Source organism: Trachurus japonicus, chromosome 16 (assembly GCF_045865225.1).
Source record: "Trachurus japonicus isolate A0001 chromosome 16, Traja_1.0".
Classification (NCBI taxonomy): Eukaryota; Metazoa; Chordata; class Actinopteri; order Carangiformes; family Carangidae; genus Trachurus; species Trachurus japonicus.
Window position 1 is genome coordinate 26,078,584 of NC_140922.1, and position 24,017 is coordinate 26,102,600.

A 24,017-nucleotide genomic window follows, 5' to 3' on the forward strand; every position below is an offset into this window, starting at 1 on the left:
CATTGCCTTCCATGTCCTGTAGTCTGGTACCTGGTGGATCTCCACTATGGCAATGCTGGAGGGTGTCTCCATGACTTTCTTCTAGGACAAAAGACTTGGGCTGTTTTCTGCTTCAGTGTGACATGAACCCAGGCCTTGATAACTCCAACCTTACACACAAATACAGAGGGTTTCCTCCATATGAGTTGAAGTGATGACAATTAGCAGATCTTGGTTAATGGGTCTGGAGTTTGATGTTGCAGTGAAACGATACCAAGTTCACCGTCCTGTTTTGGAAACCAAATTGCTTTTTCCCCCTCCAGATGAGAGTTGAAGAATAAGCAAATTGTACCTGTCGAATAACAAACTTCAAACCAAGCAGAGCTGTGAGGATTTCCTTTGCTGCGAGGGTCTCTTTTAATCTTTCATCTTAAATATCAGGCTGTCTTTTCTGTGTTTTTTGTTTGAAAACACGTGATTGAACCGCTTTGTGTGACTCTTTCCCTGAGTCAGTTAGCCTAAAGGTTAATACTCCTCTTCAGAGCTTTGGATATTTGTCTTGCAGACACTGTTCTGTTGTTTTGCTTTAGAGTACCCTCAAGAAACTTTATATAAATGTGATGTGCAAATATTGTGACTACATATAATAGAGCATGCAGATGTCTGCAAAGATTGCACCATTTGCTTTTTAAACGTAGAAGCGTCTAAACACATGATGTGGAGTTAGAATTGTGCTTTTGTGTGTTTTAATGTTTGTTCTCTTGGAGAAGTGTGTATGTTTCCTTTGATTGTTTGGCTGGGCACATTGTAGAGCCATTTAGGTTTTCTACATTGGAGCAGTTTAAATCGGACAATATGTATTGTCATAGACAATTTGTGAATGTTGACATAGTAAATTGTGTGGTATCTTGTATTTTGGTGGGTTACAAGTTTAGAGATAATTCGGTACAATTTGTTTTCCAATAAGCCCCCTGCTGTCTGTGCCCCCCCCCCCTGTACCAGATCTTGAATGCTCCCTCTTGCGTTGTTGCATGTACAGCCAGTAGTTTTAAACAGTACAGACCCCTCTCATAATCATATTTTGTAGAAGTATGGACAAGAGCTTAGAAGTTTTATTTCTCATTCCATCTCCTTCCTTCAAGGCATCAGTTGGACTTTTTCTTCTTCTAAGTGTCTTCTATTGGAGTCCATACTTCCCTTCTAGTGTGAACTGTCTTCGATTCCTCCTGCAACAGCATGATTGATTTCTCCACATCAATGCCCATTGAGTATCTGAAAGAACATTATTAGATACATCATCATCACAGACACACAGTATCGTTTCAACAGAGCACATGTTGTTAATTTCAGTCTAAATGACATTAAGGTCAGTTGGATACAATAAACTTCATTTATCAAGGGACGTTAACAACATACAACATATGGCACCATGCATACAAGAAAAAACACATCTTTTCACAAAAGTAGGGTCTAGAGACTAAACCACCACTTATATTTTAATGTCTTAGTTTGACATTTTTAGCATCATGATACCATATCAATGATGACACAGTTTGTCCATGTTTCAGTGAACACTTAAATATAAATTTCGCCACCAAGCATGTGACCTGACATCATCTTAGCAGGTAGACAACGTCCTCTTTTCTGAGGGGTAAATACAGGAGAAGACCCAACGCTGTAGTCAAAAACTGTCTGCTGAAATGACTTAGGCTTTAATAAAAGACATCGACTCTCATGTAATTGCTTAATTTCTGGATTAATGGCGTTGTCTTCTCCTGCATTATTCCCTCTGTGAGTTGTGCTCGTGTTGGCCCTGAGCTGTCTCTCAGCAGTGCTGTCTCCGCTCTGCCCCTGCAGGTCAAACTGTGGTACGACAAAGTGGGCCATCAACTAATCGTCACCATCCTGGGCGCCAAGGACCTGCCACCCAGGGAAGATAGCCGGGCCAGGAACCCTTACGTCAAAATCTATTTCCTCCCTGATAGAAGGTAAGAGTAGAAAGATTTACCATCTGCTAATCTGCTTGTTTTACCCACCGCACCCAGTTAATCCCATGTCATTTTATTTTAGTCAGAAAGGCATGAACACTAAATGCAAGGTTCTGTAATATTGTTTCCAGCCATTACTAGGAAAGGAAATGTAGATATCTGTGGATGTGTCTAGTTACTCTGTTGGCCGTTCACTGTAGTTTTACATCATGCTGTTTTTTTCTTACTCACTGATGCAGGAAGTGGTCCTTTTCCAAAAGATAGCAGTCGTCTTGACCATTTCACCCTCATCAGCATGCCACAGTGCTGTGCTCTGTCCTGTGTTGTGCTATTGATCTGTTGTATTCGTGGCTCTTTTCTATCATGGTTGTAAATAAAAACAGTTTGAATTATTGTTCCTCCAGCGACAAAAGCAAGAGGAGAACAAAAACGGTAAAGAAATCCTTAGAGCCCAAATGGAACCAGACCTTTATGTATTCGCCGGTGCACCGGCGGGAGTTTCGGGAGCGCATGCTGGAGATCACATTGTGGGACCAAGCCAGGGTGAGGGAGGAGGAGAGTGAATTCCTGGGAGAGGTAAGAGAACCAAACCTCACCCATCAGGGACACTCACTGACAGTATCTCAGCTAAGCCTCTTGAATGGGGCCGTGACAAGGTCTTTGACGGTCCAGTCTTTGTGCAACATCAACAGGGGATTGTTGTTTTTATTTTCTTTGTAAACCTCTTCTGATAAATCAACACACCTCAGTCAGGGGGGGAAGGGGATTTGTTGGCATTCATATTCATTGTAACAGGTCTATGAGTATTGTGGCTCTAGTGTATGATGTGTGTTGCTGTTATTCCATCACATGTCTGAGCAGAGAGACCTGACCACGGCCTTCTCCCCGAAACAGATTCTGATTGAGCTGGAGACAGCTCTGCTGGACGACGAGCCACACTGGTACAAGCTACAAACACACGATGTTTCCTCCATCCCACTCCCACGTGCCTCCCCAAACACGCAGCGCAGGCAGCTCCATGGAGAGAGTCCGACAAGGCGGCTGCAGAGTACGTAACATCTCTGTCCCATCTCTGATACATGTCACACAACTCTAAATATTATGCTGAAAAATACATAGAGCCACGGCAGGTGAACTGATGTAGCACAGACATCTGGATATTCTTTTTAACTGCTTATCTTATAATGTCAGTTAAAAATAGCTATACAAAAAAAAAGTATTGCAGTGTGTTGCCAATTATAATGACACCCAGTTGTATGCAAACCTCCACCAAGCAATCCACACATGTCTGACAGACACCAAAATACAACGTCATAAATCTGACACACCTTTTTTTCTTTTCTTTTTTTAATTGATGTATTAATATTTTATTTAAAATTACTACACAGTGTTTAGAAAAGTGATGAAAAACGTCCACCAGTTTAAACAGCACTACAACTGGACGTGTCCTCACTGTGGCCGATATCCCATCCCTTCACTGATTTTCATTCAGATTGGTTCATATTTTAGTTTTTTGTAATCCTGCTGACAATCACAGAGACTTTAGTGAAACTATAACTTCCTTGGTGGAGGTAACTTCACGCATTTGAGTCATTCAATAATACAACAGATCTAGTCTTTGTCATGTCTTGCCCGCTAGTGTCCCATAAATGAGTTTATCAAAGCTTCAGCAGCCTTTGTAGTTTATGCACAAGTTGTCTTTGTCATCCGTGTTGCATCAACCTTACTCCTTCTGCTTTTACAGACAAAGGCTCATATTCATACAACTCAGGTAAAGGACCCCTGCACTCGCAAGCAATGCTGCTCTGTGGAGCATCTGAGTGTTCTCCTGTCCTTTTTGAAAGATGCGTTCATGTGCCCTGATTCTCCGCCCCTTTTTCCATGAGGGGTGCGTGCGTCTGCTGCCTTACATGGCTCTCACTGTGGTGAGCCGGTGTCGAGTTTACACGACTTGTTTGGCAGCAGACGTGTGCACGCTGCAGGGAAAGAGAGATCTGGAAAACGGTGGTCTCTCCCTCTCTGTGTATTCACATGTTAAATATCGCACCTCATAACCCGCAACCATATCCTGAACAACTGCACTCGATCCTGATCCTCATCCTGAAGTGGTTATAAAAAACTCAGGCTGTCTGCCAGTCCTACCAGACAATATAATTTGAATGTGACCACTTGCTTTTCCTCTGTTCTGTACTGTATACTGTTTATTTTGTCCATTATGAATATTTTCCCTTTTTAGACATGAAAAAACCTCTGCGGCCCATTCTGCTTTGCTCGTGTTTGTGTGTTGTCAATGTGAATATGTTCATGAAATTGTCCATTACTCTGTTACTAGTGTCTTAAATGATACTTTCAAAAGACTGACTGGTGAAAATGACTCATTCATTAGTAATTTGATGTAAAACATGATCATTATTCACAGCTGATCGGTGTATTTGCTTAGAGAAACAAAAAGGCAACTGCTTCGATTAGCTTTACGCATAGTATTTTATATCTTTGTGTCACATTCTCTATGCAAAACCCAAAATAGCTCGTCCGGCCCCTGCGTCGCTGCTTTCACATCCTGTGACCAGATACTGGTTAACATGCTTTAGATGACTGCGCTGTAAGTCACTGTACTGCTTCTACAAGACACTTAAGGCTTGCTCACTTCCCCACCAGGACGATTTTCTGGGCGTTTGTGTTAGTGTGAGGTGAAAGAGCTGACAGCTGTAAAAAGTTTCCAGCCAACTGAGATGAGAGGCTGGGAGCGGCACTGCCAGAGTGCAGCACTTGTCATTTCTGAAAAAGCACACGTGTCCAGTTGATTTAAGTTGACTGAACAGCGAAGGCGGTGGGGATGGGGGGGTGGGGGTTAGAGGGGGGCTGCAATGAGGGTGTCATACTTTAAAGAGAGGGGACAGGGAGAGGTGATAAGGCAACTGGGGAGGATGAAGAAAGAGTGTCTCCTCATCCGCACGTTCGCATGTAAATTGAGTGACTGAGTGTGTCATTTAAAAGTGTCACAGTTGAGATGAAGAGAGATGTGCCGTTTCTGTCGAAGTGGAGCAGCAAAACGCAGCATTATTTGTCATGGCTGACGCCGATTTTCACATATATATATAATCTGAAACGCTCTCTTGCGGGACGGTTTGTTGTATTTGTGGAGTGCAGTGACATTTGTTAGACTGGCAGTACATTCAGTCACTGTGTATGTGCATTTTATTGGTTTCACTTAGATCCAGTTTAACTTATAAAGAATGGAGTCAGACCAGGGAAGAATAATACAGACACTTTGTATTGTGGTGCTGAATGAATGAACCAGGGAGTATAAATGACTTCTGCCTTTTTCCCCCATCTCTCCGTCTACATCTGTCTCTTTCTTTCCTACACTCTGTCCTCTTCCTCCTTTTCCTCTCCTCCATGTTCCCATCGCTCTCTGTCTCTTCATCTCACAGGATCCCAGAGGATTAGTGACAGTGAGATCTCAGACTACGATTGTGAAGACGGTGTTGGGGTAATAACAGGTAATGCATGGGAAGAAATAAATCTGCAATGCAAATGATTCTAATCTATTTATGTCTCTCTATATATATCTAACAGTTTTTAATGTTATTTGATAGGATCTTTCACCCACCCATATTATCATACATGTCAGAAATTTTGTCTTTGTTTCCTCTGGTGATGGACCTTAGTTAACCTCCTTCATGTCAGCATCCATCAAACACTGGCAAGGCCTGAACAGCCTACAAATACCATTATATATCATATAAGCAGGGTGAAATGCTGCATCCCAGCAGCAGCAGCAGCACGGTGAGCGAGCAGTGAGCTTTTGTCTGCCTCTGCACTGCTAGTTGCTGTTTTGCTGTACCTACCAAGGCTCCGGCAGCACGCCCACGCTGCACATCACAGAAGGAGAGACAGGAGAGCTGTTACCAGTCAGAGAGCCTGAGAAAGAGGCAGAAAGAAGAAAAGTTTCAAATTTACCAACAAAAAAAAACAGCCTTGAAGAGAACGACGCTGCAGTAGAAAAAAAATAAAAGCTTTTAGTTTTTCAGGCTGAAAACTGTGTTGGCAAGCAGCATATATATATATATTGCTTTCCCCTAATATGATCCCTCTGTTTTCTTTCTCTTGAATACCACAAAAATGGCATCGACCTTGTTTGCCGTAAAGCTGCTGGTTAATTGCAGGATGGAGACAGCAGCCTGCACTTTTGGTTTCAGCATGTGGTGACGTCTGAAATCTTTGTTAGCACATTGAGTCCACGGAGAAAAAAACAAAAAGAAGGAATAGAAAAACAGAGAGGAAATGCACTGGAGAGAGAAGAAAATGGATTCAGTTACTGACAGACAGAGAGGGGAAGAGCATGAACCTTGGCTCGCTGATGATACCGTAGCTGAGGGAAATCCTCCTCCAGCCTCTTTAACATTCTCATCAGCCCCTCACTGCCTCACCATGCCAGTCCCCTTCACTTCATTCACAGTGAAGGGAATACCCCGATGCTCAGCTCTGGTCGTGCCCTCCTCTTTACTTGGGCTCCACCACATCTCATTTATCCTGCAGTCTTTGCGTTAAACTGCTGACGACATTATTTTCAAACAGGGAGGAAAAAAAGTATTTTTTCTCCCAGTGCGTTTTCTTTTATGGTACACTAACTGCCAGCACACTAATTGTCTGGTACATACAGTACAGCGGGCTCACTTGTAATTACTGCACAGGTTATGCTTATGTGTTCATGTCTTTTAAAGTATAATTGCCTGACGCAACTGAAATTCAGACGTGGAATTTCTCATTCTTAATATTTGTACAGTTCGTTTAATCTTGCCTTGACCCCCCCTTGCTCCGTCTCCTCCTTCTGCACCGACGCAGCCCCACTCTTCTAATTGAATCCTATTAATTGTCAGCAAAGGCTCTCCGCTTTATATGTGCTTAACAGGCAGGCTGTACTCATGCATGAAGCAACATGTCAAGAGGAAGAATAGATTTAATTTGGCTCCTCATGGAAGTTGATTGCTCGGCTGCAGGATCTTCTGTATTGGAGCTGCAGTCAAGAAACGTTTTCCTTGTTTAAGCAGAAAAGCTTCATAATGAAGCAAATATGTTGGAGAGAAATAAATTGATGACAATTTTTCAAACATGTGAACGCAAAAGACAATCGTATCGTGTCTATCCTCCACCAGTGAAGGTCAACATTTCTTTCACATTACCTCAATTCTTTTCCTACCTTTCCTTCTTTTCCAACTTTTGATTCAGACTTTTATTTAACTCATTTTAATGTGTCGTACACTCTATTGAATATCAATCAACTTTTATAGAGCTAAGCACTGACCTTAACCATGGCTTCTAGCCATGTCTGATTATCGGTTAATGAACTCTTTCAAATTCAATGGACTAATCAGTCTTGCAGAGAAAATTCATTATAATGTTTCTGATTTTTAAAGGCTATTTTCATGTTTAATGTGCAGTGTTAACACAGCAGATGAATTGCACCTTTATTGAAACCTACTACTCAATTTTGGAATATAGAGACTCAGCATAATGAACATAGAGAATCCATCACCTGTACAGAATGGCATTTAGCAGAACTTTTAGAAAGTTTCTTCCAATTTATTACAAGGTGTGGTTAAACGGGTTATGCATCATTAGCAGTCATAAGTTTTTCATTAGCAAGGCTGCAGCTTTAGCTGTCACTCAGAAACATAGGGGAAAATGTACAGTAGTGTTGTAACTTCAGTTAGTTCAACATTTTGTTTTGTGAATTAAATCTAGCATGAAAATGTGGCATCAGTATGCAAATAACTTTCCTTTCTTTTCATTTTGTCCCTCCTCCCCTCCCTTTCTTTTTCCTATTCTCGTCCTCACAGACTACCGGCCAAATGGCAGAGACTTCCAGAGCTCCACGTTGTCTGTCCCTGAGCAGGTGATGTCATCTAACCACTGCTCTCGGTCAGCTGATATAAACAGGGCAAGGTCACGCTCCCCCAGCGTTCCCCCGCCCTCCAGGTAACTTATGCTCCGTACACCAGAGGGCTGCACCTTTGCATCTGGGTACACACACATGTTTTGTTTTTTGTGTTTATTATGTTGATGTGATGATTTTGCACTTTAGTTTGTTTGTTTGTTTTGATCAATCAGAGGAGGATATGTTAATTTTGTTGCTTTAGAAATTAATCCTGCTTGAAAACACAAAATTCGGACAGATGTCAAGTAAATACAGGTTCAAATAAGAAAATTAAAATGAATCACTCACCGTGCTCGCTCTGATTTCCAAATGCTACATCACACCCACGTGCTGTGTAGCATTTCTCGCGGTCACTCTTAAAAGCCTCAGTGACACAAAAGGCCAAGTCCTGCCCCGGCCCGTAGGGCGCAATGTGCGGGGCATTAACTGCATGAGGGGTGATCCAGTCCACTTCTGTCACACAGCAGAAGTCTGGACCCGGCCTTTGACCTCAGGCACTCTCAGTACAGCTCTTCCTCTAGAGTGGACCACCACAGTGTGTCCGAAGCTAACTACTCACCTGACAGGTACACACACACACTCTTCAGCTTGCACTTATGTACAGAGGGTGCATGCACACCGTTGACATGCAGGGATGTATTTCTGTGCACATACACTTAACACAAGATGCCTTTTGCCTTAAACTCTCCATAAAGTGATTTTTGTGTGAGTGTTTTCATATTTTCTAGTTTCTCTGCAACTTTCTTCCAACAAAATATTTGCTCAAATCATTTCTTTTTTCATCTGGTATGGATATAGATGCCCTACACCTTGATGCATCCTTCTCATCTTCCACCATTATGTATATGTTATGTTACTCCAGGAAGATTTACTGTTTCTGAAATAGATGATCACAGCAAATACCCAATTAAAAGCAAAACTGAGGTTGTTACTTCACTAATTCATCACCAAAGTTAAAAACTAACATGAACAGCAGACTTGGGTATGACTGCACTGCTTTTGAGAGGTAATTAACAAGTTTTTCTTTAACAAGTTTTTTTTTTTTTCTGCATTGTACATCAAGGAGGCTGAAATTATGCAGGACGCATTCGGAGCCAATGCTGTAAATGCTGCGCGCAGTATACAGTATTTGCATGTATCTCACTATCTTTATGGAGGAGGTGGTCAAGGGGAAGTGGTCAGTTATCCTCCATCAGCATTTTTTTCTGTGAGTGGTGGAAAATGTTGCTCCAAGAGTCCAATCATAGCCTTGGCACTGCCAGGCCACAGCTACTTTCCCCCAAGTCCAATTAACTTTATTTGATATTTCTGAAGCTTGGCCTAAATCAGTGTCAGGCGCAGAAAATGCACTTATCTAAATTGTCTGGGACAGTGCTCACTTGAGTGTATTTCAGCTGCTTTAATTAACAGTGTCTGGTTATTTATTGAAAACAGTTGAAAATGACACAGGAAATGAGTCATAGAGAGTTTGGATTTGTCCCAGAACTCCTAAAATATTAAAAGTTTGTTTTTTTGTGAGGCTGGTATTTTGTTTCATTTTCACAGCATTTCTTTTTTCCTTTTTTGAATTGTTCTTGATAGTCTGTAAAAAGAGTAAATCTGTATGTAATGTGCATGGTGTTGAATTGTTGTCCTCTACATCTAGAAGTAACACCAAACAGGTACAGGTGTTTGGACCGTGCTGTTCTGTTCTTTCCTCTGTGAACGCTGCTGGTGTGTTCAGAGAACCACTTTCATCTGTCTGTGTGGTAAAGCTGAGGAAGACATCTCCGCACCATTCGATCTCTCAGCCTCTCTTATCTTCCTTGCCTGTTTTTCCTCTTTGAAACTGTTACATCAACCTTTCCTATGAGCTCTCTCAGTCTCTTCACATCCTGTGTCTTTGAGAAGTCTCTCGTTCTCTCTCCCCTCAGTTTCCTCACCCCTCCATCTGTCTGCCTATGATCCTGTCTATCTCCAATCCTCCCTCTCACTCTCTCCTTTCCTCCTCCTCCTCCTCCTCTGCTTCTTCCTCGGCGCCATCTCAGATCCATCTCTGTCTTCTCTCCTCCCTCCATGTGGTTGCAGCCATTTCCTCACCCTACCTCGAACCAGACATACTCAGCCTATTGATGATCCTCAAAAGGAACCCAGGTAGACTCTTACCTGAGCTTGCATGAAGCCCCCATCTCTGCATCTCCACCTTTCAACCCCACCCCCCCCCACCTGCAGCCCACACTGCCTTTTGTTTTCTGGAGGAAATCTTTCACATGAGTGTTGAACACATGGCACTGACACTACGGCTCGTTTCCTGTCACTGTAGTCTATGTCAAGTGATAACCATGAAGTTCCTATGTTGCATGAAGTCACTATCATGCCACATGGGATACTGAATACACTGTAGTTTCCACTTTGTATCACTTGGCCATTGTCAGTGCCATATGTGTTGTGTTGTAGTCTTACAGTATATATTTCTTCTGTAGAGGATTAAATATATACATAATGTGTTATTAAGTGTGTTACTCTTCAGTAGCGCGCTCTATAGAGAAAGTGGGTGACTCTTTGACCATACTATACGCTTCATCCATCCAGTATCAGCATTGCTTTGCTCTCTCTTTCCACCACCTCATTATCATATAATCTTTCTTCTCTTCTCACTCCAAACTTGAAACCATGTGAACAAGTGAGATTCCTGTGAGACAGCAAATCTGTCATTTATCGTTCATCTCAGCTACAAAGAGTAACGGGCAATACTGACAATGGATAAGTGCTTCTATGGTGGTGAAGTTTTGTCCAGCAGAGGTGGTTTCTCTTCACCTTCAGTGTATAGTAGTGTATGTTATCCTTACTCACTTTGGGTTCAGTGGACGGTTTAATAAGTATGCATTCAAACAGACTGCAGAGACAGTCTGTAATGGGAAGTCAAGGGTGTATTTCAACAGCTGCAGGTTTGTTTTATAGATATGTGTTACCTCCCCTTGTGATGAAAAAACACACACAATGCTGACCAGTTGTGATACTTTTTCCGCCAGCCGCAACCACCGTGTGTACCCCATCTGCCGAGAGGAAGCAGTCAGGTTACTGCGTTCCACTAGGATGGCCCGAGCCTATTCTGAGGGCGCCTACTCCTCCGACTATGACTACGAGAGGTATTGACATGCACTGCCGCTGTATCTGTGCATCCACCATCCTGTGGTCTCCTCCAAGTTGTCCCTCGTCCATTTTTGATTTACCCGTGGTCGTACAAGTGATGACAGAAAATGATATCCTGTCTGATATCGGTTTTTGTAAAGGAGTCATCACAGCTCTGAAGTTGTGTAGACCCACAGTAATGGTACACAACTGCTTCGGTATGCTGAGGCTCAGAGCTATTTGTGTCGCTGTATGTATACTGGTTGTTGACTGAAGTGCTGGCCAACACTTGACTGTTTCTTCGTTGATGTCTTTGTTTATGTACCCCATGTACGTTATACGGCAATATGTTGATCAGTGTCTGTGATCACGAGTGTTGTCCTTCACGGGATACTGGCAGCAGCTTTTTTGCTCGCCCATACAGTGGCATCCCTGATGCATTGCTCTGGGCTGCACAGAGGCTTTGTAAATTCTGTGTCTGCCCTTTGACTTCTGGGGCCAGACCAGAATGAGCTGCCGGGTTCCCTGTCCATCTTCAGGACCCACACCAGCGTCCTGGTGCAGCAATAATAAGAAAGCAGCCACATTGCCCCCTCCAGAGAAACACTGTAAATGACTCCACTCTCGCCTGTCTTCAATCTTCCACCTGCTGCCATCTGGCTTTCAGTCAGGAATAACGTTGTGACGCTTGTGCCATTTCTCTCCTCTCCGGGAGGAAAAAAAAAGTGATGAGTCCTCAGAACTCAGCCTGAGAGCCCGACTGACTTTATTAAAGTATCACAAAGTTTCCCTAAGGCCCAGCTTGGCTCGACTACAGTCTCAGCCTACAGTCTAGATGGCCATTAACAAGAGCTCTCCAGTTCCTTTTTTTCTCCCTCTCTTTTTGTCTCAACTGAGAGAAAAAGAAAAGCAGCTAGTATCTCAGGTTTATCCACAGAGGAGCAGAGTAGCCCCCCCTCTCTCTCTTTTCACATAGATTCACTCTGTTTCTGTCTGCAGGCTGAGTAAAAGCAGCAGTGAGGAAAAGGTGACACAAGCAGCAAAGAGCACAAAGGGAGTTTGAGCCTTTTGGTAAAGGTCTTAGTTTGCCCAGAACATGAGAAAATGTTTTTCATGATTCTGTTGTTTTTAAGTGCATCGTCCCAGAGTGCACCTGTGTAGAAACAGTAAAGCGTATAGACATTAAAACAGAAAACTGATGATTTGGGGTTTGTTACCAGTCAGATTACGATGAGCTGTGATATTCCAAAGCGTGTGTCATGGGTTATTGGGTTTATCTATTTAAATACACTTAATGAGATATTTGATTTGGAGCAGACACAACCTTCACATTACACATAAATCCTGGGCCATAACAACATCATGGTGGGGAGTGATTATATTGACCATCACTGTGAACGACTGTAGATTCAAAATGCTTACAGCTACTTAAGGTTACTGACTGATGAGCGTCCGTTTTGCTGTGGCAAACAAAAAGGATATTTCCTCTACTGGACAATTTTTCATTCAGCAAAAGGCTACAGACACCACAAGACTATGGCACGAATGACTTATTCATTAAAACTAAAATGATTGAAATTACTTGGAAGTAAAAGTTCTTCTTCTGCATTCTCACAAACGTTCTGCAAAGTCATGTTTTAAAATGATTTCAGTGCATCTTTTGGTGTCTGACAGCTTCGGTACTCGTCTAAATACACAAAGGATTTAATGAAACAGTGTCACTGACAGTATGAAGGGCTTAAACTTTAATCGTTTCCACTGTGCATGTTTTAAAGTTGAATATTTCCTTTCCCTGGTTCCATATGTTCACTTTGATGCAATTTGATGCATTTTTTGTTTGTCTCTGTAAAGTCAAATATCCCTGTTGTACACTATCAATAACCTTCCTAGTTGAGAACCTTACCTGCTTTTTTTCATCAGCTCTTCAGACTGACAAGATCTGCCTTCATCCTCTCTGTGCCAAAATACTCATAACGTCTGGACATTTTTCAGGAAATAACATCTCAAATGCCAAATGTTTTATAAAGACACACTTCACTTTTCCCTCACATTTCACTGTTCCTCAGACAGTTTGTAAATGAACACACACCCACCCATCACATATTGAGAGACAGCACAAGCCCCTTCCACTTACACACACCCCACAGAGTCCATACTGTCCACCCAAAAAATTCAGTCATTCATCAACTCGTTAGGAATTACAGATAAAGCTTAAATGTTGAAAGACAAACGGTCAAGAACTGCATGTAAGATGAAACTACATCTGCATTTCATGTACTGTAGGTCTGAAACCAAAGGCGCTCAGTGAAGTGGTGCAGCGGTCAGCTGTACATGCAGTTCTGCTACGTTAAGGCTGTAACAGCTGATACAGCTTGTCTGTTAACATTGAAGCGTTGTCTAATGTTCTTGAAGAGTTGCTGAATCATGTGACTCTTTCACTGTAAGGGACCACACCTGTATTTTTGCATGTTTTAGCCCATTTACAGAAAAAACATTCTGTGCAATATGGCGGTGCAGTTTCTTTCTGAATTTACCTCTGCTAATACGTATCACTAAAATACAATACAAGACAAAAATGATAAGTATCATGAGAACTGCACGTAGATCTATTGTTATATCTCAAAAAGTAAGTTAATTAATGAATGTGTTTTGTAATGAATGGGTTAAAACATGCAATAACAGGTGTAACTCTGAAACACATGCACCTCAGAGGAATTTTGAGGGTGCAACAAATTTCTCTGCCCTCCACACTGCCGGGGCGCTGCCCCCGCCCTGCTGGGGTCCCACTGAGTGCCTGCCTATCTCTCAATAACCTCTGTAGGAACCACGGAGCCATGGATAGACACGAGTATCACAGCAGGTCCCGCTCTGCAGACCAGCGGCCCACTATAGAGCGCCCCACATCCCGCTCGCGCTCCACTGAACGCCCCCACGACTCTTCGCTCATGAGGTCCATGCCGTCTCTGCCATCTGGGAGGTCCGCCCCCCCCTCACCTGCCTTGACGAGGTGTGACCCAGATTGGAGACGCTAACAAGCTTAACACAGAAGCAGACTAGAGTTGTAGTTGTACGATAATTTCCCTGAGGCGTGCCTACTCTGGAGGGAGAAATAATTTAAGCATTGGGTTTAAAGCATCAATAAGTACATGAAGGAAACCACAGTGTTTTGGCCAAGTAACATTAACAGAAGTAAAACCAGTGAATACATTAAACCAAATTTTATTCTGGTAACTGGGATTAAACCATCTAAACATGTTGAGGTCAGCCCTGCTAACCATCTTACCCAAATACCTGTAGTTTATTATTAGACAGTTTACGATACGTAGATTTCTCTTTCAACAATTGACAAATAATCTCTTTTGCTAATCTAGAAGTCAAGCGACAAACCAGGGGATTACTCTCCCAACTCCCACACTGAGGTGTAAACCAACCAATCACATTATTTCTGCCCCCAGAGCAGCTCCATCTCTTTGCATAACTAATACCTCTGTAGGACTAAACCAGTAGAGACCCCGTCCCATGAGCTCCCACCCACCCCGAGCCTGACTAACTCACCGAATGAACCAGAACAACTACATCACTGTCACCTACCTGCCTCCCTCCCAACACCCTGCTCCCCTGCCTCGCCTCGCCTCGCCTCACCCCACCTCACCCCACCTCACCCCACCTCACCTCACCTCACCTCCCCCTCACAACTACCCCACCACCCACCAAGCCTTTGTGTTTTGTCCCCAAAAGCACCGGTGCTGTATTTTCTTTACACATGTCCCAGGCACGACAACCCCCCCACCCCCACCCCCCCGACACCGTAGAGTAGCGTGCTGACTCGTTTTGATTTGGAACACACTGCTCATACGCTTGCGTGAGTATAGCAGTGTTGGGCCGACTTTTTACTTTTGATTTCATTACTAACATCAACTGATGCCGTTTATCTTGTGATGGCATTTTGTTTCATTTTGTTTGTTTTACCTTTTCTTTCTTTTGTGTGATTTCAAGCCTTTTGGGGACAGTCTGAACGCATGGTCGCACTAGTCTGCTGTCTCTGCATTGAACTCTCTCTCTCCTTGCAGCTTGATGAGTCGACTGTACATGCGGTTCACACCTGGCATCTTTTATTGCAGCTCAGTTCCCTACAGTTGATGTATCCCTCCACTCCCATGCCATGTGCCAAACATCATTGCTGTGTGCATCGGTTTTATATCTGGAGATCCAAGACATGTTATAATGTTTGAATTAGTCAGTTTCTCTTAGTTACCCTATGCTTTAGTGCAGTCCCTGATAACCTCCTGTTACTGTATATCCAAACACACAGGAGCCTATATGTTAGTTAGTTAGTTTTAGTTTATTTAGGACATGTTAAAAGAAATAAGAAATAATACAGTAATGGACATAACAAATAGATACTTTACAAAGACAAGACATGAAAAATGAAAATAATTTGATTTTTCATGTCCGAAAAGGAGTGGGAGTGTTAACTAAAGTAATGAGTGATCCTACAGTAGTTAAGTGGATTAAATCATATCACCTCTTCAGAGTAGGGAATAGCTATACTTTCTATGTTACTCACATCTCTGCTCTCAAATGAATCTCTCTCTGTCTTCTGTGAAAGTTTATTCTCTCACTTCTCTCACACTGTGCTATGGGTGCGACATGGCCCTGCCCCGGCCCATCCACCACCTGCTCTCGTCCTTACTCATGTCTCACCTCGGTGTCCACCACTTTTTTGTCATGTAGGGCGCATCCTCGTAGTGGATCAGTCCAGACCAGTCCCACCAGTACGCCCATGTCCAGTAGACGAGGACGACAACTACCGCAGCTTCCGCCCACCGGGAAGGAGAGAAGTAAGTCCCCTGCTTGTTTTCCTGTTTGCATCACAGGCTTTCTGTCTACGGAGAGACTCAGAGACATGTATGATGAGGGTCGACGTGTTTTTATCAGTGCGGTAGTCTGATTCTGTTCAGTATCTTACGATGATAGAGTTTTTATATGGTGGCCCGACTGTTTGGGCTGGCGGAGGAGCTTTGGTTTTTACAGCAGCTGCTTCACATATTTGCTCTTGAAAGCTATAAATGATATCATAAGTGCAAGGATTTCTTTTGTTTTATATGTGTTTACTTTTTACCCTCCATCCATAACATTTGCACTCGGTTCCTTTTCCATTTCTCTCTCAGAAGATGGAGACGAAGGAACAGAGCCTTGTGAAGGTCTGTAGCTGATTGTGTGGGTTTAGCCTTTCAGACTGGGGGAGTGCTTACCAAGCCACACCTCACTCTGAAGGCCGAAACCCTGTCTGCAACGGCGGGTGGCTGAGCTTACTGAAGCCTCCCCTCTGTTGCAGCTCTGTTGAATGTACAGTTGAGGTGTCCTGTGCCACCGTGTCGTACTAACCTATAGCTCTGTCTGGACCCTGCTATTAATAGAACCAGTGTTGTGTTCAAATGTTGCCTCCCTGTGTCTTTGTTTTGAGCTGTACTCTGGATATTATTATTATTTATTTGGGCATTATTGATGTATTGAATTATTTGGACTGCTGAGATACTTCTCTGAAGCTGCACAGACACACACTGTGTCTGCAAACGGGGAACCCTCCTCCAGGCTTTGATAAATGATTAAGCCAGAAAAAGTTTGAACTTTTCCACATCCTCACAACCACAAAAGTGACATTTGAAGTCAGTCATGTTCCTCAGCACTCCTCTATCAAATGTGTATGTGTTGTTGCCGCAACTTGTAATGTGTACTGTGATGAAAGCAGTGATTATTTCACTTGTGTCTCCGAATGACTCTTTGGAAAAAAAACAAAGCAGGGTGTTAGCTTTGCAGTGATCGGAGGGAAAGACTGGGAGAGAGATAGAGGGAGTGGGGCGGAGGGAGGGAGAGAAAGCTCTTGCAGCTCTGGAGAACTTGTCAAAGAACTTGCAGAGCTCTTTCATCATTGTCAGAGTCCATGAGGGCTTCCCTGTCTTCTGTACAGCCGCCAGCCACCAGCCCAGCTCTCTCTGCATCTTCCTTACACTCTCCTTTGCTCTCCCTATCGGCCCTGCCCTTCTTCTGTATCTGTGCCATCTTTTTTATCACTCTGAAGCTCTGTCTGGACTTCTCTGTCACTTATCTGCAACCGTCCTTCTTCCTCTTTATTCCTGACCTAATCTCCCTTTTTTCTGTTATTCTTTGTCAGGCAGTCTGTCCTCTCCTTCTTCTTCTTCTCTCTCTCTCTTTCCCTTCCTCTGTCCGTCTCTCACTTTCTCCTTCTTATTTATTTATTTTCGCTATGTGTATCTCTTTCACTATCTCTCCACTGTACTGCTTCAGGACAGTGGCAAAGTGTGGGCAGTGGGGGGAGGTATTGATCTGACCTTGTGCTGTAGCTCCCACAGAGCCGTATGGCACTCAGATTATGTAATGCAAATATGTGCAAGGATGTGTGTGTGAGTGTGTGCGTGTGTGTGCGCGCGTGCAAGTTTTTCTGGACTGGATTCATATTGTTGCCATTTGTTGTTTTCAGAGAGGAGCTGGATTTTAAAATCCATGCCACCTTTTTGTCTCACCGCTCAGCTCTGAAACATTTACACATCTAATTCTCTTGTGTTTACTGTATTTGTTGCAACTCCTAAGGGGGAGCAAGGGAGGAACTTGGGGCATCTGAACCCCAAAATGGCCGCCCAGGTGTGTTTATTAATAGAGAAACAGCCTTTAAGCCTCTTGTGGTGCTGCTCGATTTTCTTTCTTAATAGTAAATATAATTATTCCAGGTTTATTCACAATAAACCTGGTTAAATGTAGTTTAAAGGACAAGCCGTTTCAGATTTTATTTAGTTTCTTGGTTAAAAGCGATGTACAGTACATGTTGGTGTACAGTACATTCATGCACAGGCTTGAATGAACAGCCAGACTGTTGGCAGCAACTGGAGTTCCCCACGGTTTGCACTTCCTACTTTCCCATCTGTTTACGTGGCTTGTTTCTGTCCTTTGACTGTGTGCCGCTATTACTCAACACTGTCATGGCTGCTGTGCTCAATGACTCACTGGATACTCATGTACGGCCCCAAAAAAAAGCCACATTGTGTTTTTGAAGTTGTCTGGATGGATTCTGAGCGAGTGATATTCTGCACGACGAATGCTGCTGCAGGAAGGTTGTACTGTATGTTGCAGTATGAGCACAATAACAAATGCGTTGTGCTCATTGCAACCACACAGTGTATCGTATAATTTATCAAATGCTCTTAACATTTGTGTGTTGTTGAGATTATGTGCAAAGTACTGTAGTGTTTGGTATCAGCTGTGTGTATATGTATGAGCACATACAGTACGAGTTGCCGTATTAATGTCACTTACAGTACTGCGGGTTCGGTTATTTCATGAGCGTCCATCTGTCTCTTTACTAGCAGCAGACTGTGAGGAAAAACCCCAAGGTCCACCGGTAAATGGGAGGAAAGGCAAGTCCTCTGAGCAGTGTGGTGGTGTGACTTTGCTGTGTGGGTTTTTTTCAGTAAATACAAGCTCTCTGTGTGTGGCATTCACTTGTAGCTCTGATTCTTGATGCTCAACTGCTCTCAACGGTTTCCTTCTTATTTACCATAGTGCACTTCAGTTGTCCTTTTCTTTTATCTTCCCTTTGTCCACATTCAGTCTGTGGTATACGCTGATTTTCAGTGTGTTTCTATTGAGTGAACTGGGAGTGAAGAAAGTAGGTTTACACTGCATGAAGCTAAACTGATGCTAATACATTCAGAGTGCTGTTGCTGTGATCTCTGCTGGCCTGTCCCTCTCTGGCTCCAGCGAGGCCTCAAGTCTCTGCTACGGTAAAAAATTAATTCAGGTCATTTCCACCTCACAAACACAGAGCTCTCAATTCCCATTATGAAATTGCCAGTCATTTCAATTAGTGCTCCTCTAAACCTGGCAATTGCAGACATTAAGTAAGTCATATGTCAGATATTTTTGCATCAGAGCTCACATTTGATCACAGTAAAAAAAATTATAACATCAAAAATACCAGGGTGTAACGTTTCCTGGATTAATTTCATTTAACTTTGCTGGTGACGTACAGCAGAGTATAATGTCTTGTTTTGAGAACCTCAGAGACTGTTACCTCTTTTGGCCACTAGATGGAGCAAAGTTCACACTCTTTGGTGAGGAGCTGTCCATGATTTCAGTGCTGAAGTGGCAAAGAGGTCTTTTTTCTCGCTTTTTTTACGCATCTTTGTTCCTTTTTAATATCACTGCACACAATATATACACAATGTAATTGAGTAGTAAGGTATATAAAACAGCTAAAGGTTTAAAAGAAAATGCAAGGAAAGTGATTTTGCATCATGTTTTCTACTGGGATTTACAAAAAGCTCCCTTGATAATCCAAGGCCCATCAAAATCATGTAGTGTCCAAAGCAGTCAGTCTGTATGTGTGTGTGTGTGTGTACGTGTATGTGTACGCGCATGTGTATGTCTTGCTGTAGAGGTGACATGGGAGGACCAGCAGCGAGGGCTGAATGGCTCTTTGTCTGATGGAGGGACACAGCCACACCCCTCCCTCACTGACACAGGTTAGTTAGTGTGTGTGTGTGTGTGTGTGTGTGTGGGTGGAGATTTGTGCCACGTTAAAGCATGAACAATAACCAGCCCACTTAAAGGCGGGGTAAGCAAGACCTCTGCTCTGTCAGAAGCCTTGTCCCAACTAATTTGTGGTTTACCATTACCAAGGCAGCATCACAATGCCATGAGTGTTTTCTACAGCATGGAAGTGGATAGTATTTATTTTACCTGAAGCAAAGCAAACTTTATCAAATATATAATGTAACTGAACAAACATGGCAAACAAAGCAGTGGAGTTAAATCATGCAAGACTAAGTTATTGTTTTTAGAAAACTACAGTAACAAAGACTTGAATGTTGTGGACTTTTATTTTATCCAATCTGCTTGTTTTAATTCTTCAAACTAATGTTTGTTTTGTAATTATAAGAATCAGTGGTTGAAGATAATAAGAATAAAGACAAATGTAAGTCAGACATTGTCTTTGTGAAGGGCTGCCTCTCCTTAAAATGATTTCCATTCCATCACCAAAAAAATCCACCATGTGAACAAAGTTAACATTAGTACTACAAAAGGTACTGGGTCGCTTATTGTTCATGCACTCAGTGTGCTGTTTCTTTGATATGTTTTCTATACCGTCCTCCATAATCAGTGTGATGTGCAATCAGATGGATTGCAACAGGGACTAGACTAGAACCATGCTGTCCTCCTGCTTATATAAGCAACAAAGGAAGCATGCTTATATGTTTTGTACTGGCCAGCAGAAATATTTAATATGATTGCCATAGTTGGCCTCTGGGTGGCACCCTTCTGTTTTCCTTGATGTGATTTTGCAGTGCAGCCTGAAAACTGATTCAGGTTCATTTTTTTCAAGCAAGTCATTCATATCATACAGTTTGAATAAAAGGATTATGATACGTTAAAGGGCACATTTACTGTTTTCATCCCCACATAACAGTATAGATGTGTTTCTGCATGTGACGTATAGTCTGGTGTTGTGGGTTAACAAGGGCCCTCGACTGAGATTGAGGCTGTAATTAAACCTTCAGCAGGCTCAGGCCCAGTCATCAGTCAGTTGCTCTTTCTTCTTCACTTTATTTTTCAGCCTCAGTTTCTTGGTGTGTTTGTCTCTATAGCTCGGCCTGATCACAGACTTGTTACTGAGTCTCACACTGAGAGCTCTGTCAGTTGTCCCTGAAAAGTGATTGAGTTTAAATGACACCCCTCTCTATCACCTGTTGTTCCCCATTTCTCCATGTATTTTATTTATACTTTTCTTCACACACACAATTATTACTCCTCAGAGTTTAAATAGAAATGATTGAAAACTGTGTATTTCTGACTTATGTCCAAGAATTAAAAATAATTGTGCTGAAACTGAATTGTTGAAACTGAATCAGCCTAAAGGAACACAAGCATGTAGTATGTTGTGTTAGTTCTGTCTGAATCAATCACAGACTCTTATTGCATCATGTGTGATGGACTGAATGTTTGGCATTAAACTGAACTAGAGCTGAACACCATCCATGTTGTCTCTCAACCCATCCAAGCTTTTGATAATTGTAATAGCAGTTGAGCTACTTTTTAACACCCAACGATCCTTAATTATAAACAATGGCTTGTGTCTATTGTTGTGGATATTTAGGTCCCTTCACAGAGTGCAGACACCATCTACTTCAACAACCTCATTGTCTCTGAATCAACCCTTTGTAACTGTCTGCAACACTAAGATGAACTCGTGGCTGTTGTGTCTGGAGTAGCTCAAGTGTTTGAGTCATCTGTCATTCAGAAGCACTCGTCTCGTGCCACATCGAACACGGTGCATTCATACCCACAGCCCACACGACACCAGACCTCTCCGCTCTAACTCGCTACGGTGTTTTGCTCGCCTCCACCTCTGCTTTCATGTGTCACTCCGTTATCCTGATGACCTACATGATGCAAAAAAAAACCCACTTGCTCTCTTGATCTTCATTTGATTCCTTAATGAGATGATGTTGGCTGCCACAAAGAGATGAAAGCTGTTGAGGCAGATGTCCCACATTGTCTTTTAATTCATGTGACACTTCATTATTCACCCTAATGAACTACTAATTGAGCTAAATGCTAATTCTGTGTAAGGGGCTATGAAAATGAAGTCTGATAGAGTGTTGGCCTGGACTCAGACTCCTGGACGGAGGTGAGGCGGATGGGCAGCTTGACTCTGACGGGGGGGCGTGGTGGGCTGTGTGTCCTGGAGCGGTTGCTGCTTACTTCAGAACAAAAAACGCACAAGAAAGAAAGTGTCCTGATTGCTGATAGAGAAATTAAAGCACAGTTCATACTTGGAGAGATAAAGAGATGGATCTCAGCGGGGCTGCACGGAAGGAAGGAAGGGAGAGAGGGAGGGAGGAAGAACATGAATAATGTGAATTGAAGGAAAATATGTAATCGGAAGCAACAGAGCTGCGTGAAAGCAGGCGGTCTGCGTGGTTGTATAACCTTCTTTCTGAATGATGCTGTTGCTGATGCCTGTGTGTGTGAGTGTGTGTGCGCTCCACTCAGGTTTCTCAATTTTCACGTATCTTGCTGAAACTCTGTGAGGTAGTCGGCTCTCTCTTTTGTGTGCTCGCTGCTCTGTGCTTTCAGTTTGTGTTGTTTTTGTGTTTTTTTTTTCTTTCTTTTTTTCTTATCCTTTCTTTCACATTATTTTTCCAGGCTGTCTCCCTCACAGTTGCCCCCATGCAGCCTCAAGTGACATCCACCTCCTCTCCTCTCCTCTCCCCCTCTTTCCCCTCCTCTCCTCAGAGGTCTCCAGTTTCTATCTGGCCTGGCTGGAACATTAACATCTCTTTACTGTTTCAGCTCTTTTTTTCCTTTAGAGCACAGAACCTCACCTCCCCAACCTTCCTCCCCCCTCTCCCCCCTTTTTCTCTGATTTCTAATAACGTATCTCTAAAGCCTCTACCTCAGCCTCTCCTGGCCTCGCACCCTTTTTGACTTCTCGCTGTGCCCGTGGTGGAGTTTGTGTGTTCTTGGTGTTTCTTGGTGTACTCTATGATTTTCTTTGTGTGTTCTTGTGCCTGTTGTTTTGTCATTGTCGTGTCGTATTGTTGTGTCGTGTCGTCTCCCCCCTCCCGACCCTCCATCCTCCTCTTCTCCCTCCTCACTCTGACCCCCCCCCCCTCCTTCCAAACTCGGCATACTCGGTGACCACGGCGATGGCGTTGCCCTCCCTCTGACCTCCCTCTCCTCCTCCGTCTTCCTCCCCCTTTTACCCTTCGTGCATCCTCTCACATCCATCTTCCTCTCCTCTGTCTGTGTCTGTCCATTCTGTGATGTGATCCCAGAAGACACGGACTCACCAAGTTGGACGAACTCAGGTCTGTCCCTTCTTCTTCTTCCTTTCCCCCCTCTTCCTGTCCTGACTCTGCCTTCTCTTCTTCTTCTTCTACTTTTATTCACTCTGTATGTCTTCCTGGCTTGCCCTCCCCCACCCACCCACCCACCCAACCCCCCTCCTCATCTCAGTTGTCTCTTCTTTCTTTTCCTGCTTCGCTCGCCTCCATTCTGTGGACAATGCTTCCGGCTTGTTTGGTTTTTTTTGTCATTTGGCACTCCTTTATTTTGCTGTGGGCAGACTGTGTGGGCTTACAGTTCATAGCAGCATGGTCATGGTCAAACACATGATGTCAGGTTTAGCACCAGGTCTTGACATTGAGACACTCTGGCCATTCCTACCTAGGAGCAAAAACTTGATATTACTGCGCAACAGCAATATTCTCTGTGTTTGGGATAACTTCTCTGTGGAGTCTCTTACAGATACACAGCAGTCAAAAAGAAACATATGAATGAATTCCACTTTGTTTTCAAATAAAACAATGACTATGAGGTAAGAGTTCTGACAGCTGACATTCAAGACATGTGGACAAGTTTCATACTATCACGATTTTAGGACACTCGGATAGTCTTCAGCCTGCAATCAGTGGACAATCAGTGTCAAATAACTTTCTTTGCCCTGAAACTGCTGGTCTTTGTCTGTAAACCACAGCAATTCCTAAACTATACGCTTTGTCGTCCTTGCAGCTGGACCAAGCTGAAGATGCTGTAATTTTCATGAAGAAGAACACACACACTAACAAAATTCATGATATTTAGCATTTCTCAGCAAAATGCATTGTGTGTATCCCAGGGGCCTAACAAAAAATGTTCAGTCAGTTTTATACACTGACCCAATTTTCAAAGCAGAGGCTTTGGTCTTGTTGTCACTGTGAGGTTTCCAGGTAAACAGTGGAGGAAAAAACAAGTTGTTGAATCTCTTTTCTCCTCTGTATTGAGATGCTGTGTCTAAAAAACCCAGCACTTCCTGTACTTTTCACCTGAAGAAGGACGACAAATGACCGAATAAAGTTGCAGCTGTGACCTCATAGCCATTGTTTCATTCTAAAGGCAGTGAGCTTAAAGACACAACAGTCCGAATACTGTAATTAAAA

General features: G+C 43.0%; 1 protein-coding gene across 33 annotated transcripts in view; it reads left to right on the forward strand.

Moving 5' to 3' along the window:
* Window positions 1-24,017, forward strand: part of rims2a (regulating synaptic membrane exocytosis 2a) — a 141,303-nt gene that overhangs the window by 85,303 nt on the left and 31,983 nt on the right. For 2 of the 33 annotated variants that reach the window (XM_085802819.1, XM_085802820.1), the window contains exons 16-24: window positions 1,837-1,967; window positions 2,351-2,543; window positions 2,862-3,015; window positions 3,712-3,738; window positions 5,402-5,470; window positions 7,811-7,949; window positions 10,920-11,036; window positions 13,841-14,026; window positions 15,754-15,860. In XM_085802819.1, the coding sequence (XP_085658945.1) occupies window positions 1,837-1,967; window positions 2,351-2,543; window positions 2,862-3,015; window positions 3,712-3,738; window positions 5,402-5,470; window positions 7,811-7,949; window positions 10,920-11,036; window positions 13,841-14,026; window positions 15,754-15,860 (1,123 nt within the window). Of the gene's footprint in view, window positions 1-1,836; window positions 1,968-2,350; window positions 2,544-2,861; window positions 3,016-3,711; window positions 3,739-5,401; window positions 5,471-7,810; window positions 7,950-8,372; window positions 8,475-9,975; window positions 10,042-10,919; window positions 11,037-13,840; window positions 14,027-15,753; window positions 15,861-16,190; window positions 16,224-22,874; window positions 22,908-24,017 lie in introns of all 33 variants that reach the window. The other 31 variants (XM_085802814.1, XM_085802818.1, XM_085802826.1 and 28 more) reach the window with 24 other exon arrangements.